A 12,896-nucleotide genomic window follows, 5' to 3' on the forward strand; every position below is an offset into this window, starting at 1 on the left:
CAGCTTTCTGCCTCCTCTGCAAACTGAGAGCTCGTGTGTGCTACAGATCCACCCCGAGCATCCTGAAACATCTGCATTTCCTCAGACATTTCCTTGCATTTGACTTACAGCAGGGATCTCCGTGCTAACACCAGGCTGCATTACTCAGCAAACGGCGGGGACCGCAATTAAAAGAAAACACTGAGCACAGAATTGCATAATGAATAGGAACAGCAAGTTTGAGGAGGGAAAAAAAAAAAAAAAAAGAAAAAGAAAAAAAAATAAGGCACGGCTTCAAGGCTGCCAAAAACAAGCCATTGATTACAGCACATTTGATCCATTTGCATTCAGAGAGCCTTGCTTGGGAGCCGAGATGGAAACAGAGTCTTAATATAGCTGGAGAGAAAATATCCTCCTTGCACTCTCCTTGCTGCACTTTGATAGGAAGCAGCCACAGAGCAGATGGTGCCTATATATAATCACTAGACCTATTATCCCAGCCTCTTTTAGTAATTTGAAGGATGTGATAACCACAAGGAAGACGGCAAATATTCCCTCTCCTCCCCTCCTTTCCCCCCGGCTAAGAAAAATATCCAAAAAAATGAAAGAGCAGGAAGCTGTAATTACAGCAACGATTAAAAGGATTTCCAAATGAAGTAAATAACTGTTTTGCACGCTGCTCCTTTAAACCAGAAGTCAGAAGTTAATTAAATAGCTGCACGCTGCAGATCTGGGATAACGCAGCCAGTCCCAGCACAGTGCTGCAGCTGGGATTGACATGAGAGAAACCCAAACCACGCGTGTGCACTGCTGTCCTCCTGCTGGAAGCAGAGCTGATCTTTCTTGAGTTATTTATTTGCCAGATCTGAGGGGGAGAGCAGAGCTCAGTGCATGAGCAACTACAGCTCACTGCTGTCTGTGCCGGTGACGGTGGGCACCAGGTGAAATATGCCCAGCTCTAGGAGGGTCCATCCAGCAGGAAACCCTGATGGCAGCTGAGGGGGCTGGAAGAATTACTGGGGATGTCTGATTTCACTCCCAGCTCACAGAGCATCAATTAGCTGTGCTGGCATTCTCTGAATCACAGAATCACAGAATGGCCCGGGTTGGAAGGGACCTCAAAGATCATGAAGCTCCAACCCCCTGCCACAGGCAGGACCACCAACCTCCCCATTTCATAGCAGCCCAGGCTGCCCAGGGTCCCGTCCAACCTGGCCTTCAACACCTCCAGGGATCCACTCTCTGGGCAGCCTCTTCCGGCACCTCAAGTGGAGACAGGAATCCCAAGGACCACAGGATAAGGCACAAAACCACTACTGCTGCTTCTCAGTGTCCCCGAGGCACCCCAGCAGCTGTAAGGAAAGCAGAGGCAGCAAAGGAGCTGCACCCTCCTGCCTGCAGCTATCCAAGCCCCAGTGCCAATGCAGGAGGCTGGGAGCACCACCACCACATGCTGCTGGAAGAGCACTGAGGAACATGGTTAGAGGACATGGTGGGGAGGGGTTGACAGTTGGACTAGATGATCTTAGTGGTCTTTTCCAACCTTAATGTTTTTAATGTTTCCATGATTTTATGTTTCTAAGAGGGCTTCCCAAATTCGATGGCATCCTTGGAACCCATGAGCCAGGAAGGCAAGGAGCCATTCCATCAGGTAGCTGAAGGATACAGGCATAGGTCACGCCCCCAAAGCTGAAGACACAACAACACAGCAAGGATGGTTCAACCCCACCTCCTGAGATGGTGGGATCTCTTGTCTTCCACCACACCCCAGTGCCTCCTTGCTAAGTGATGCTCTGCAGGTTAATGGGCCACATTTCTCAGGAGAAGGGCCAGGAAATCTGTACCTGATGTTCAGTGCTGATGCAGAAGACGCTGTCTCCCCCTCTCAGTCCCATCTGTGTGTATTCTGCCTGGATTTGGACAAATAACTCTACTCACACAGCTCTGCTCACACCTTCTCTCTGTACGCCTCCTCCTCTGTTTTTAAGCTACAGAACGAGTGAGATACTGTAGTGAAGTGACTGGCAAACAGCAACTCCTACAAATGTTCTCCGATCATTACAAGCAACACTAGAGGGCATGAGCAAGACAACAGTTGCCCTGCTCTCCCATGGCTGAAAGGCTCAGCATGATAAAGGCCAACACACTTTGCAGAACCAATCACTAAAAGAGAGAAAAAAGCAAAAACCATTTGAGCCCAACTAAGGTTTTATAACGCCACATGTTCCCATCCCTAAGCAATGAGGATGATAGGTGTGTTGAAGGATCCCACCCCAGTATGGCAATGTCCAAAAGGTGCTGGCTCAAAACACAACTCCCTCCACACATGACAGCAAATCTACACCTGCAAGTGTTGTAGTTGCAAGCTGCCCATCAACCCAACCCAAACCGAGGTTAAAACACGCAGTTTCTGTCTGCTACCAGGATACTGAGTCCATTGGTGGGTTCCTCTACTGTGGCAATGACCTGCTGCACAATGCTGCAGGATAAACAAGATACTCATACTCAGTCCATGACAAGTGCTTTCCTGGTGTTGTTTTTTCCACCTTAGTTTCCTGATGAGATTGGGGAAAACCTCACCACCTTGTTTTCTCATCACTAGGAAGCTCAGAACTGCAGTAAACGGAGGCAAGTAGTGGTAGGACAACATGTGATGGCCTTAAGTTGTGCCAGGGCAGGTTCAGGATGGGTATCAGGAAAAATGTTTTCTCTGAAAAGAGCAGTGATGCACTGGCAGGTGGCAGAGTCCCCATCCCTGGAGGTGTTCAAAAGCTCTGGAGATGTGGCACTGAGGGACATGGTTAGTGGGCATGGTGGGGGTGCTTTGGTGCTGGGCTTATTATCACTTATGGTGGGGTGCTGTGGGGTTGGGCTTGGGAATCTTAGTGGTCTTTTCCATCCTGAATGATTCTATAAATGCATGAAAATCCAGCAAGAGTTGGCAATGTAAGTGGAGAGAAAGGAATGTGGGCAAAAGCAAGCACTGCTGACCTGCATCAAAGGCTGATTTATTCCTTCTCTTCAGGTTTAGGACAAGAGAAGATAATTTTCTTTTGTGGAACGAGGAAGTTACACAGCAGTGTATTTCTCCAGTATCTATCATCCTGCTCACTCTCCTCCTCCTCCTGGAGACAAACATGGGTTTTCTGGCAGGGAATTCTGTGGGAATGGCAGACTGCACCATGCACATTTGTTCAGCAGCAGAAGTGTGACTGTCAATGCTGCTCCAAGCTTTGCTTACATGCAGGGGATTCCAGGCAGAGCAGTGACACTGGAATACCAGGGTTTGTGACATCTCTTCTGCCTGGTGACATCCTCAGCACCCAGGATCTCTGCTCTGTGGGATATTCCATAATGAGGTCTCTGATCTGTGATGCACACACTTCACCTGATTTAATTCAAGTATCTGGGGGAAATTCTCTGTGAATGAGCCTTTCTGTAAGGCTGACTTGTCTGGGGACCTGCCCTCCACAGGGACCTTGTGTGCCTTGGCTTTACACCAGGGATGGGAATACAGCGAAATCTCACCATAAATCAACACAAGAAGTAACACAGCTATCCCCAGGTGATGTACTGGGAGTAGAGGAGGGGAAAACATGGGGTTAAGTTGTGCTGGGCTTGCACTTGACAAAAGAAACCCAGCTGGAAGCCAGATCATGCTCAGATGGAACCTATTACATATGGCAGAGAAAGAGGTCAGGAGAAATGCTCCTCTACAGCTTGTATTGTGTGTCCCTTGGTCACTGAGCTCTGAGCACAGAGCCCAGGGCACTGCTCTGGTTCGGCTGAGTTTAATTGTGCCAAAACATCAGGCACAAGTGCCTCCAGACACCTCCAGGAAGGGCTCTGCCCCATGCTGGTGCTGGAAGCAGACACTGATAGGCTGAGCCCTGCCCACATCAACACCTCTGGGGAGAGGAGAACCCAACAAGAATAGCAATAAAACCTAAACAAACAGTGAGTGCTTGAGGGCTTTGCTTTGGAATAGGAGATTTATGGATGTAGTGAGCGACTCGAGGGGCTGGGACAAAGGCTGGCTGGCCGTGTTTGGTTTTGAGCATCTATTTGTGGATTCACTGTGCTTCCGTCCAAGTAAATATTGCATTAAGGAAACTCAGGACCAAACATACAGAGCATGGCCTCCAGCTGCACCTGCAGGCTGTCTGTGCTCACTGCCACCCAAATGAATCAGCAGGAGCTGTGCAGTCCAATGATGTGGCACTGAGGGACATGGTCGGTGGGGTGGCTTGGGGCTGGGCTTGTTATCTTAATGATCTTTTCCAACCTAAACAATTCTATGATTAAATCCCACAGCAGAACAACGTGGGTGTGATGGTGCCATGTGAAGCGGTGCTATGGGACACAAGGGAGACCTGGCCCAGGCAGGGGATGCTGTGCTGGGACCACTGTGGCAAAGGGCCATGGCAATACAACAAATTCACACCAGGTTGAGCAGCTTATTGAGAAGTGTCCTTTAAGACCCAGTGCTTCTTACCCAGCTTGTCAATGATTAACCTGCTGCACCCAAAGCTTCTTTTGTCACAGGCTTTCTTCCTGCAAGCCTCACCTGGATCAATGAGGCCTTTCCTCTCTTGGCTAAACATCCCAAACCTCCCCAACACCTCGGGTCTCCTGGAGCACATCACTTTGCCACTGGCAAAGTCGGTGTCATTTCACCCGCATCATCCTCAGATTAAGCTCATACCTCCCTGCAAGGACCCAAATCCCTCCTGCAGCCACCAATTCTAATCCCCTCCCTGGCAAGCAAAGCTTCCAGCCATGCAAACACCACGAGGGGGGACAAAAAATGAAGAAAAATAAACAACGGGAGGTTTAATATCACAGTTGCAAACGCATTAATGAGTCTTTTCACTCATTGAACCTTTCCCGTGCTGCTCAGTCACTCTGATGCAGCTCTCCTCTGCCCCGTGCAAGGCAATGAAGAAGCCCCATGTTGTGCAATCGCAGGGTATCAGAAGCCAGAGCATCAGAGCTGCTGCCAACCCTTGTATCACCTCCTAAAGCTGCCTGACTTGGTTCCAGTGCTACACGTGCTGCTCCCTGATCTGCTCTACAGAGAGCTACATGATAGGATGGGATGAGAACATCAGCTAGTGTCTAGATGCTGCTAAATCCCTGGGTGACAAAGATGGGTGCTGGAGAGGCAGGGGCTGGGCTGCATGAATCCAGAACTGCATCTCCCATGGCTGTTCATTTAGAACACAACCTAATAGAGCACTGATTAGAGGAGTGGGAAAAAAAAAAAACAGCAGCAGCCTTAAGTGAGCATTTTACACCTATGGTGCTTTCCATAGACTGATGGAGATACCAATGCCTCACTGCAAGCACTCTCTGCATCCCTTAGGAAGGTGCCAGGTGGGGAAGGCCACAGAGGGAGCAATAACATACCGAATTTTGGGGAGGAATGGGCATTTATTGCTATTAATCAGCTCCAATAGCACAGATAGAAGCAGGGAACAAGGAACCATGTGAAGCAGCCCCAGGTAGGGGACAAGAACAGGAAGGAATTGTCAGTGCTTTGGACAAGATCATCCCAATAACAGGTGGAGAAGGGTTGAACAGAGAGGGGGAAGGGCAGGGTGAGAAGACTGTGTTAAAATGGGGACAAAAAGCATGCATTAGGGGAACGTGCTTGCTTCCATGGCCCGTCAGGCAAGATCCAGTGATACAGAAGCCAAGGAAGGTCTCTGAGCAGAAGCCACGTGTCATCAGGGATAAGTATGCAACAACCACACAGTAGAGGAGCTCACTGAGAACATGTTCTGCTCCTCTCCCAAGCTGCTCTAAGAAAGCCAGAGCTGCACTACACCTCCATTCACCACGAGTGACAAAGTCCCAGCTGTGGCACCTTCCCAGTGTTCAAGCCTTGGGCTGGGCTCTGCGCCGTCCCCACCAAAACTTGTCAGGACCTCAATAGGGAAGAGCTTCCCATCTCTCCACCTCTTGGAAAACACAGAGAACTTTGCAACTAAACCTCTCAATCACCATCAGCCATCAGCTTCACACCTCTCTGTGCTGCAGATTAAAGGGGATGTTCTCAAAGATTCCAGAACCCAGGCCTGCTTCTCAACACAATGCCTGTTCTTTGGGGCCCTGATCTCATTCCAGGTCCCCAGGTTGCTTTTGGAAACAAAGCATCAGCTGCCTGCTTTGGGAACTTCTAGAGCTGCAAACCTAGATGGAGCTGCATGAAACAGAAGGGGCTGCCCTCCATAACACACCATTTTGCTCTTCTAGCTTTCTGGCTGCTTTTCTGTCCTCTCCAGCAACCTTTTTAAAAGCCCACAGAATTAAAGGGAGAACACCAAAAAGGCAGGTGGGAAATTAAAAAAAAAAAAAAAACAAACACAAGCAGATAATGGAAAAACACCAAAACCAGGGAGTCTTCTGTGGCCTGAATGAAACTTTCCCCTCTGCTTAACGTGGCAAAGAGGGATGGTGGGACCAGCTCCCCAGAGCTCCCAGGTACTTACTGGTGCTTGTGCTAGTGCCGATGGTGTTGATGGTGGTGGGGACGGAGGAGGAGGAGTAGAGGGGCAGATGGCCGTTCTCGCAGGCCAGGTTTTTGTCCTGCCAGCTGGAAGCGCTGACGCTTATGCCCGAGTCTCGAGAGTTTTGCCATCCGTTGAGTTTATCATCGGAGTTCTGTCTTTGGTGATAGTAGTGAGTCTGCCCGTAGTCCACAGAGTCCGAACGGCCCCTGCCCTGGCTGCCAAAGGTCCCCGATGTGCGGTCCTCCAGGTGGTTGAGCCACATGGCCAGAGCGCTGCGGTCCTCCAGTGAGGTGGCCGGGTGGATCAAGGCGTAGGACAACAGCTGCCTGCTCTCCTCGATGTGTTGGTTGTGTTCGATCGAGTGGGCCAGGATTTTAGGCAAGAGTTTCATGTATTCGACTTTCGCTTCGATGTTTCCGGGCTTCAGTAAAGGCAGGTGGGTTAACAATAGGGATATCACTTTATCCTTGGATTCCTGTTGCCATTGGTTAATGATTCCTGTGGAAGGAATTGGGGGGAAAAAAACGAGAATTGAGAAATCAGCAAACAGATCTAATGAATAAATGAATGGACTGGAACAGGTTGCCCAAGGAGGCTGTGGATGCCCCATCCCTGCAGGCATTCAAGGCCAGGCTGGATGTGGCTCTGGGCAGCCTGGGCTGCTGGTTGGTGACCTGCACACAGCAGGGGGTTGGAACTGGATGAGCATTGTGCTCCTTTGCAACCCAGGCCATTCTATGATATGATATGATTTGATATGACTCAGAGAGGGTAAACACAACATGACAAAGGGATCCCTGTGTGCGTGATGCTACAGCACAAATTTCTGTCAAGCAGGGAGTCACTGCTCTTCAAATTCAGGACCGACAGCCACCAGGCATCCTGCACCCATAGGGAATGGAAAGGAGCTGGCACAGGGTGTGAGCCCTAAAGAAAAGTCAGCATTCCACAGGGACACGAGGTGTGGGACAAGCAAGCCAAAGTGTGCAGAGTGACAAGCTGCCCTGCAGGAATTCAGGGAAGGGCTGCGTTGTAGCAACTGCAGGGCTGTTGTTAGCTCGTGGCAGATGGGAGAGGCTTTGGAAGAGCAGAGGAAAAAAAAAAACCATGGGGTCTAGCTTAAAAAATATGCAAACAGAGAAGACAGGGAATTACAAACTGGTCACTCAACTCACGCGCCTGGAAAACTGATGGAACAAATAATGAAACAAGCTACTTGTAAGTACTCAGAAGATAACAAGATGATAAGTGACTGCTGACACAGATTTGTCAAGAACAATTTAATTTCCCTCTGCAACAGAGTAACTGGCCTGCGAATAGCTGGAGCAGCAGCAAGCACCGTATGTCTTGATGTTCATCAGATGCTGCTGCACACAGCTTCCTTGCCAGCAACGCAGAGAGACACACTCAGGTGGAACAGCCGCCATGTGGGCACACGGCTCATCAGAAAACCATATGGGAGTTGTCAGGAGTGGTGACCCACTGTCAGCAGGGAGGTGAGCTCAGCAGGGAGCCCTGGACCCAGTGATGCTACTTGGAGTTTTGTTAGTGATAAAATCATAGCATCATTTAGGTTGGAAGATAATTCCAAGATCCCCAAGCCCAATCATCAAGCCACCCCACCGTGCCCACTGCCCCCGTCCCTCAGTGCCACAACTCCATGGCTCTGGAACACCTCCAGGGATGGCGACCCCACCACTCCTGGGCAGCTGTGCCACTCCATCACTGCTGTTTCGGAGAATTTTTTCCTAATATCCAAGCTGACCCTCCCTTGGAGCAACTTGAGGGCCATAACCTCTCATCTATCTATAGGGTGATGTGATAGATGTATTTGATGTACGCATCCATGAAATGAAGATTTTGATGTCCACTTGTAGGGTCAGCCCACCAGCTTGGGAAGACCCAAGCGCAGCAACCAACCCAACACTTCCAACACCTTATTACACCACGACCCTAAAAAAGGCACCGCTCAGCATCCGGCTAACATAATCACAGAATGGCTTGGGTTGGAAGGGGCCTCAAGGATCACGAAGCTCCAACCCCCCACCAATGCAGGGCCACCAACCTCCACATTTCACAGCAGCCCAGGCTGCCCAGGGCCCCATCCAACCTGGCCTTCAACACCTCCAGGGATGGACGGGGCATCACAGCCTCTCTGGGCAGCTGTTCCAGCACCTCACCACTCTCACAGCACAGAACTTCCTCCTGACATCCAACCTCAATTTTCCCTTCCTCAACTTCAAACCATTTCCCCTCGTCCTGCTGTTATCTCCCCTTTCAAAGAGATGAAACAAACAAACCCTAATGTCAGCTCCCCGACACAAACACCAGTGAGCAGCAGCAAACAGCACTCTGGCTTCACATTCCCATTTCCAGGCATGCAACTGTTTTAATAGGAAGCCACTAGATGGCTTGCTGGAAGCGCTGCTGGCTCTCCCTGGAACTTTCTGCAGTGGCACACACTTCCCTGCAGCCCCAGCCTCCTCCCCATCCCTGCTCACCATCGTGTGACGCAGCTTTGGGTGGGACGGAACCCCGGTTCTGGCAGCAGAACCGAGATGTTGGTGCTCAGTGCATGCGGAGATGTGCACGCTCTGCTGCTTAAGAAGTGGATTTGGAAAAGCAACTCTCAACCTAAGTACACTTGTAGGGAATACACAAGTGTAGCAGGAGGCTGGGTGCGTTCTGCTGTGGATACGTAACGTTTTGGGTCGTAATTCACTGTTCTGTACTTTTCTAGCTGGCCACTGTTTGGGGGATCTGAGCATGATCTCTCTGCCAAGAATACCAAGTAATCAGGTGCTCTGCATGGGACCACTCTCAAAACACTCCGGTGCAGCTCTGCTTTTTCACACAGAGTAATTAAACACAAACAGAAAAGCAAGACGAGTGTTAAAGACCCTTTGCTTTCAGAAGATCCTAGTAGGGAATTTGGGATTATTTGGGGTAACCTTCTCAGTAAGAACAGCCCATGCAGTTTTCCTGTGCCTGTAGCTCTGGGTTGTTAACCCTCCCCAGCACAGAGGGTTGGAGCTCCATGATCTTTAAGGTCCCCTCCAACTTAAACCATTCTGCCATTCTTTGACGATCCTATGACCAACCTCATCACCATCACTTCTGGCCCTTGCTATCTTTTCCATCATTTCCACAGTTTGCAAAGGCAATATGAAGCTGAAAACTTACTGTACAAAGCTGATGAAGGCAGATTTGTGCTGCAAGGCCAACAGGATGACCACGCACCCAGTCACTGACAGAGCTCCTGCTTGGTACACTTGCTTTGAGCACCCAAGAGGTTTTAAGGGTTGAAATCACAAGTCCTAAAGGATGGAGACCTTATCCCAGAGCTGTGGATGAGGGGTGGGCAACCTCAGCAGGAGCTGTTGCCAAAATCAGCCTCCCATGATCAGGTGGGACTTAACTCGTGTCCCAGCTGCCAGCTCTCCCAGTCCCTACATGCTGCCTGCAGTGCTCACAGGTCACAGGTGTGGACACTAATGAGATAACAGCCTCATTAGTTCCTCTACATGCTGCTTCAACAACACTTGATGCTCTCTGAGGCAAAAATAAAAACTCTGGTTGCTTGAAGGAATGCCAGGGATATAAAAGATATTCAGATATTTGCAACAGCCATGTAAGGTGCCATGTGAAACTGCAGTCTCATTTATCCTTCCAGAGTGGTTTGCCTGCCATAGAGCAAAGCACAGGGTGATTGCCTCAGATATCACAGAATGGCCAGGGCTGGAAGGGACCTCAAGGATCATGAAGCTCCAACCCTCCTGCCACATGCAGGGCCACCAACCTCCACCCATATCACTGGGTCCTTCTGTTAAGGCTGAAGCTCATGCTGCTTTATGAGCAGATGCAGTGGGGAGACAGCAGGGAGAGCACTCTTGTCCTCTCAGCCTTCCTCTATCAAAACAATGTCTGGTGTTTAGAAAGCTCAAAGTACGCAATACCTGTTTGTTTGTTTGTTTGCTCCATTCTAATTTTTGCAAGCAGCCTTCTAGCTTCAAGTTGGAAACCAGTGACCCTGCACAGAAGGATGGGCTGCCAGCACACTCTCAGGGATGCATTTGCTCATTAGCGGTGATGTCTCCGAGGAACAATGAAATGCATGATATCTCTTGAGTGCTTAAAATAAAAAACAACAACCCCAGCCAAGATAAACCTTTTCATTTTGAAAGCAGAAGGGAGAGCTCTGTGGCAGAAATTGGGTTATGCTCCTATTGTCGTATGCAAGTTATCGCATTTCACAAGTGAAGTAGACAAATGTGTCAGCTGAGGCTTTGACAAAGCGGGCAAGATGAATGATGTGCGATTTATGAGCCAGACACCAGCCTATAATGAGTAACAAGGACAACAATTAAAGACTGCAAGTGTTTTAAAAGCTGCCCAAGGATTTTCTGAATGACAAAGAGTATGTTTAAATAGCAGGCTTGGTATCATCGCTCCACAATGGTAAGTCAGTGCATTTAAGGGCTCCTGTTGTCAGTGAATTACTCTTAAATTACTGTTTTATTATACCCTTGTTTTCAGTTTAACAACATATTCCACGAAAAGTTCTCAAAAACACATTCAGATGATTTGCACAAGCAAGAAATGACTAAGAGTTAGTAAGCTCCATGTATCTGAAGGGCACTGACTAAGCAGGACACCTCCGGAATGGCCAAACGGATCAGTGCTCCCAGCTCTACCCAAGGACTAAAAACAGAGTTTCTATCAAAAATTGATACTGGGATCCCTGATCTTGCATGGGATGTGCCCCAGCATTGGGGTCTTGGAGGAGGAACGGAGCCCAACTGACCGAACCCTCCTAGGGATGGACTAAACTGAGGATGGACTACACCCCAGGTACACCGCTGCATCTACTTGGAGCGAGCCTGAAATTGGCTGCCCTGGTGCACATAATGGCTATTTCTGGGCGTGCAGGAAGGGCAAAAAATGCCCACCTAGAGAAACTCTTCCTCAGCAACATTCCCAGAAGAGCTTCCCATTGTTTGCAGTTTCCTGCATCACCACTGCGGCCCTGGCACTGCTGCAGGGTACAGCTCAGTGGAAGCATCCACTCTTTTTGGCATAAAAAACAGCACTTGGACCTCTCCTGCTTCACAAAGCTCCAGCAGCACACGTATTAACAGCCCTACAGTCTCTATGGCCACATGCCATCTTCCAGGGAAGTGCCATCACCAAGAGGCAAACAGCACCCCTATTCTTAACAGCCATTTGTTCCCACGTGTCTCACGTTGCCTTGATTTCCATTTGGATTTTGATGAGTTAAGCTTGAATTTATCTTTTTTTTATTTCTTATTTATTTTTTTGCTTCTGGATGAACTGCAGTCTGATTTAACCAGATCTCACGTTCTGCATCTTCTCAAGACACTTGTGAACCTATGCTCAAGCCTCCTTCCATTCTTGTTTCCCTTAAGTTCCACAGAAGATAAAAGCTGTATCTCTAGCAGGATGTGACTCCACATTCATTAATCCTGAGACCATCGTAATGCCTCTGCTGGCTCTGTGACTTCCAGAGGCCACACTGATCAACTGTTATTTGGCTTAGTATTAAGTTTGAGTGGAACAGAGTGACCAATCCCAACCCTACACAGAGTGGTTTGAAAACAAGAGAGCAAAAAAAAAAGCCAGATCTTGGCCAGAAGACACAGCACGTTGTTTCAGTGGATTTACATCATTTTCTCCCTACATAAGGCCCAATCAAAAGAGCAACATTCAAGCAAACCAAGTGAGAACCCTGCTGGAAACCCTCTCTGTACCCCTTCCAGAACACATCAATACCCCCACCATTAAAAATTGGCAGCCTTCCCCTGCATGAGAGGCCAATAATAAGTATTTCAGCATGTGCCTTTGCTTTATGGCAACTGATGCTAATTAAAAAAAATATATCTCGACGACGAAGATTTCTGCAGACCTGTCAATTGCAGCAGATAGATACAAGCTGTGAGCACGGCTCTTGCTTGAAAAGATGGTGAACCCAAATCCTGCTCCTTGTCTCACCAAAAGCAAGGCTCTCACCTATGCAGGTCTTGGGAAAAAATGTGGGAAGTGGTGGGCAAGCTCTATTCCTGTAAGAAATGTTGGCAAGGAGATGGGAAAAGTCAGGAGGTCTCAAAGCAAGCAGAAACCAGGAAGGCTTGTGGGCTGGACTGCCCACCTCAACACCTACAAAACCCAATGGTCTGCAGTTGCTTCATTCTACAGGATGAGAGGTAATGCACTCAAGCTGTGCCAGGGAAGGTTCAGGTTGGATATTAGGAAGAATTTCTTCTCCAAAAAAGTAATGAGACAGTGGCACAGCTGCCCAGGGAGTGGTGGGGTCACCGTCCCTGGAGGTGTTCAGAGAAGGTGGAGATGTGGCACTGAGGGACATGGGCAACGGGCACGGTGGGA

At 49.0% G+C, this 12,896-nt stretch overlaps 1 protein-coding gene across 2 annotated transcripts in view; it reads right to left on the reverse strand.

Annotated features, from left to right (window-relative positions):
* The window catches only part of SAMD4A (sterile alpha motif domain containing 4A), a gene marked incomplete at both ends in the record, with an annotated part of 64,014 nt that overhangs the window by 17,267 nt on the left and 33,851 nt on the right, over positions 1–12,896 (reverse strand). For both annotated transcript variants that reach the window (XM_079537155.1, XM_079537154.1), the window contains one exon: positions 6,474–6,992. In XM_079537155.1, the coding sequence (XP_079393281.1) occupies positions 6,474–6,992 (519 nt within the window). The remainder of the gene's footprint in view (positions 1–6,473; positions 6,993–12,896) is intronic.

This window comes from Tetrao urogallus (assembly GCF_951394365.1).
Source record: "Tetrao urogallus genome assembly, chromosome: 6".
Classification (NCBI taxonomy): Eukaryota; Metazoa; Chordata; class Aves; order Galliformes; family Phasianidae; genus Tetrao; species Tetrao urogallus.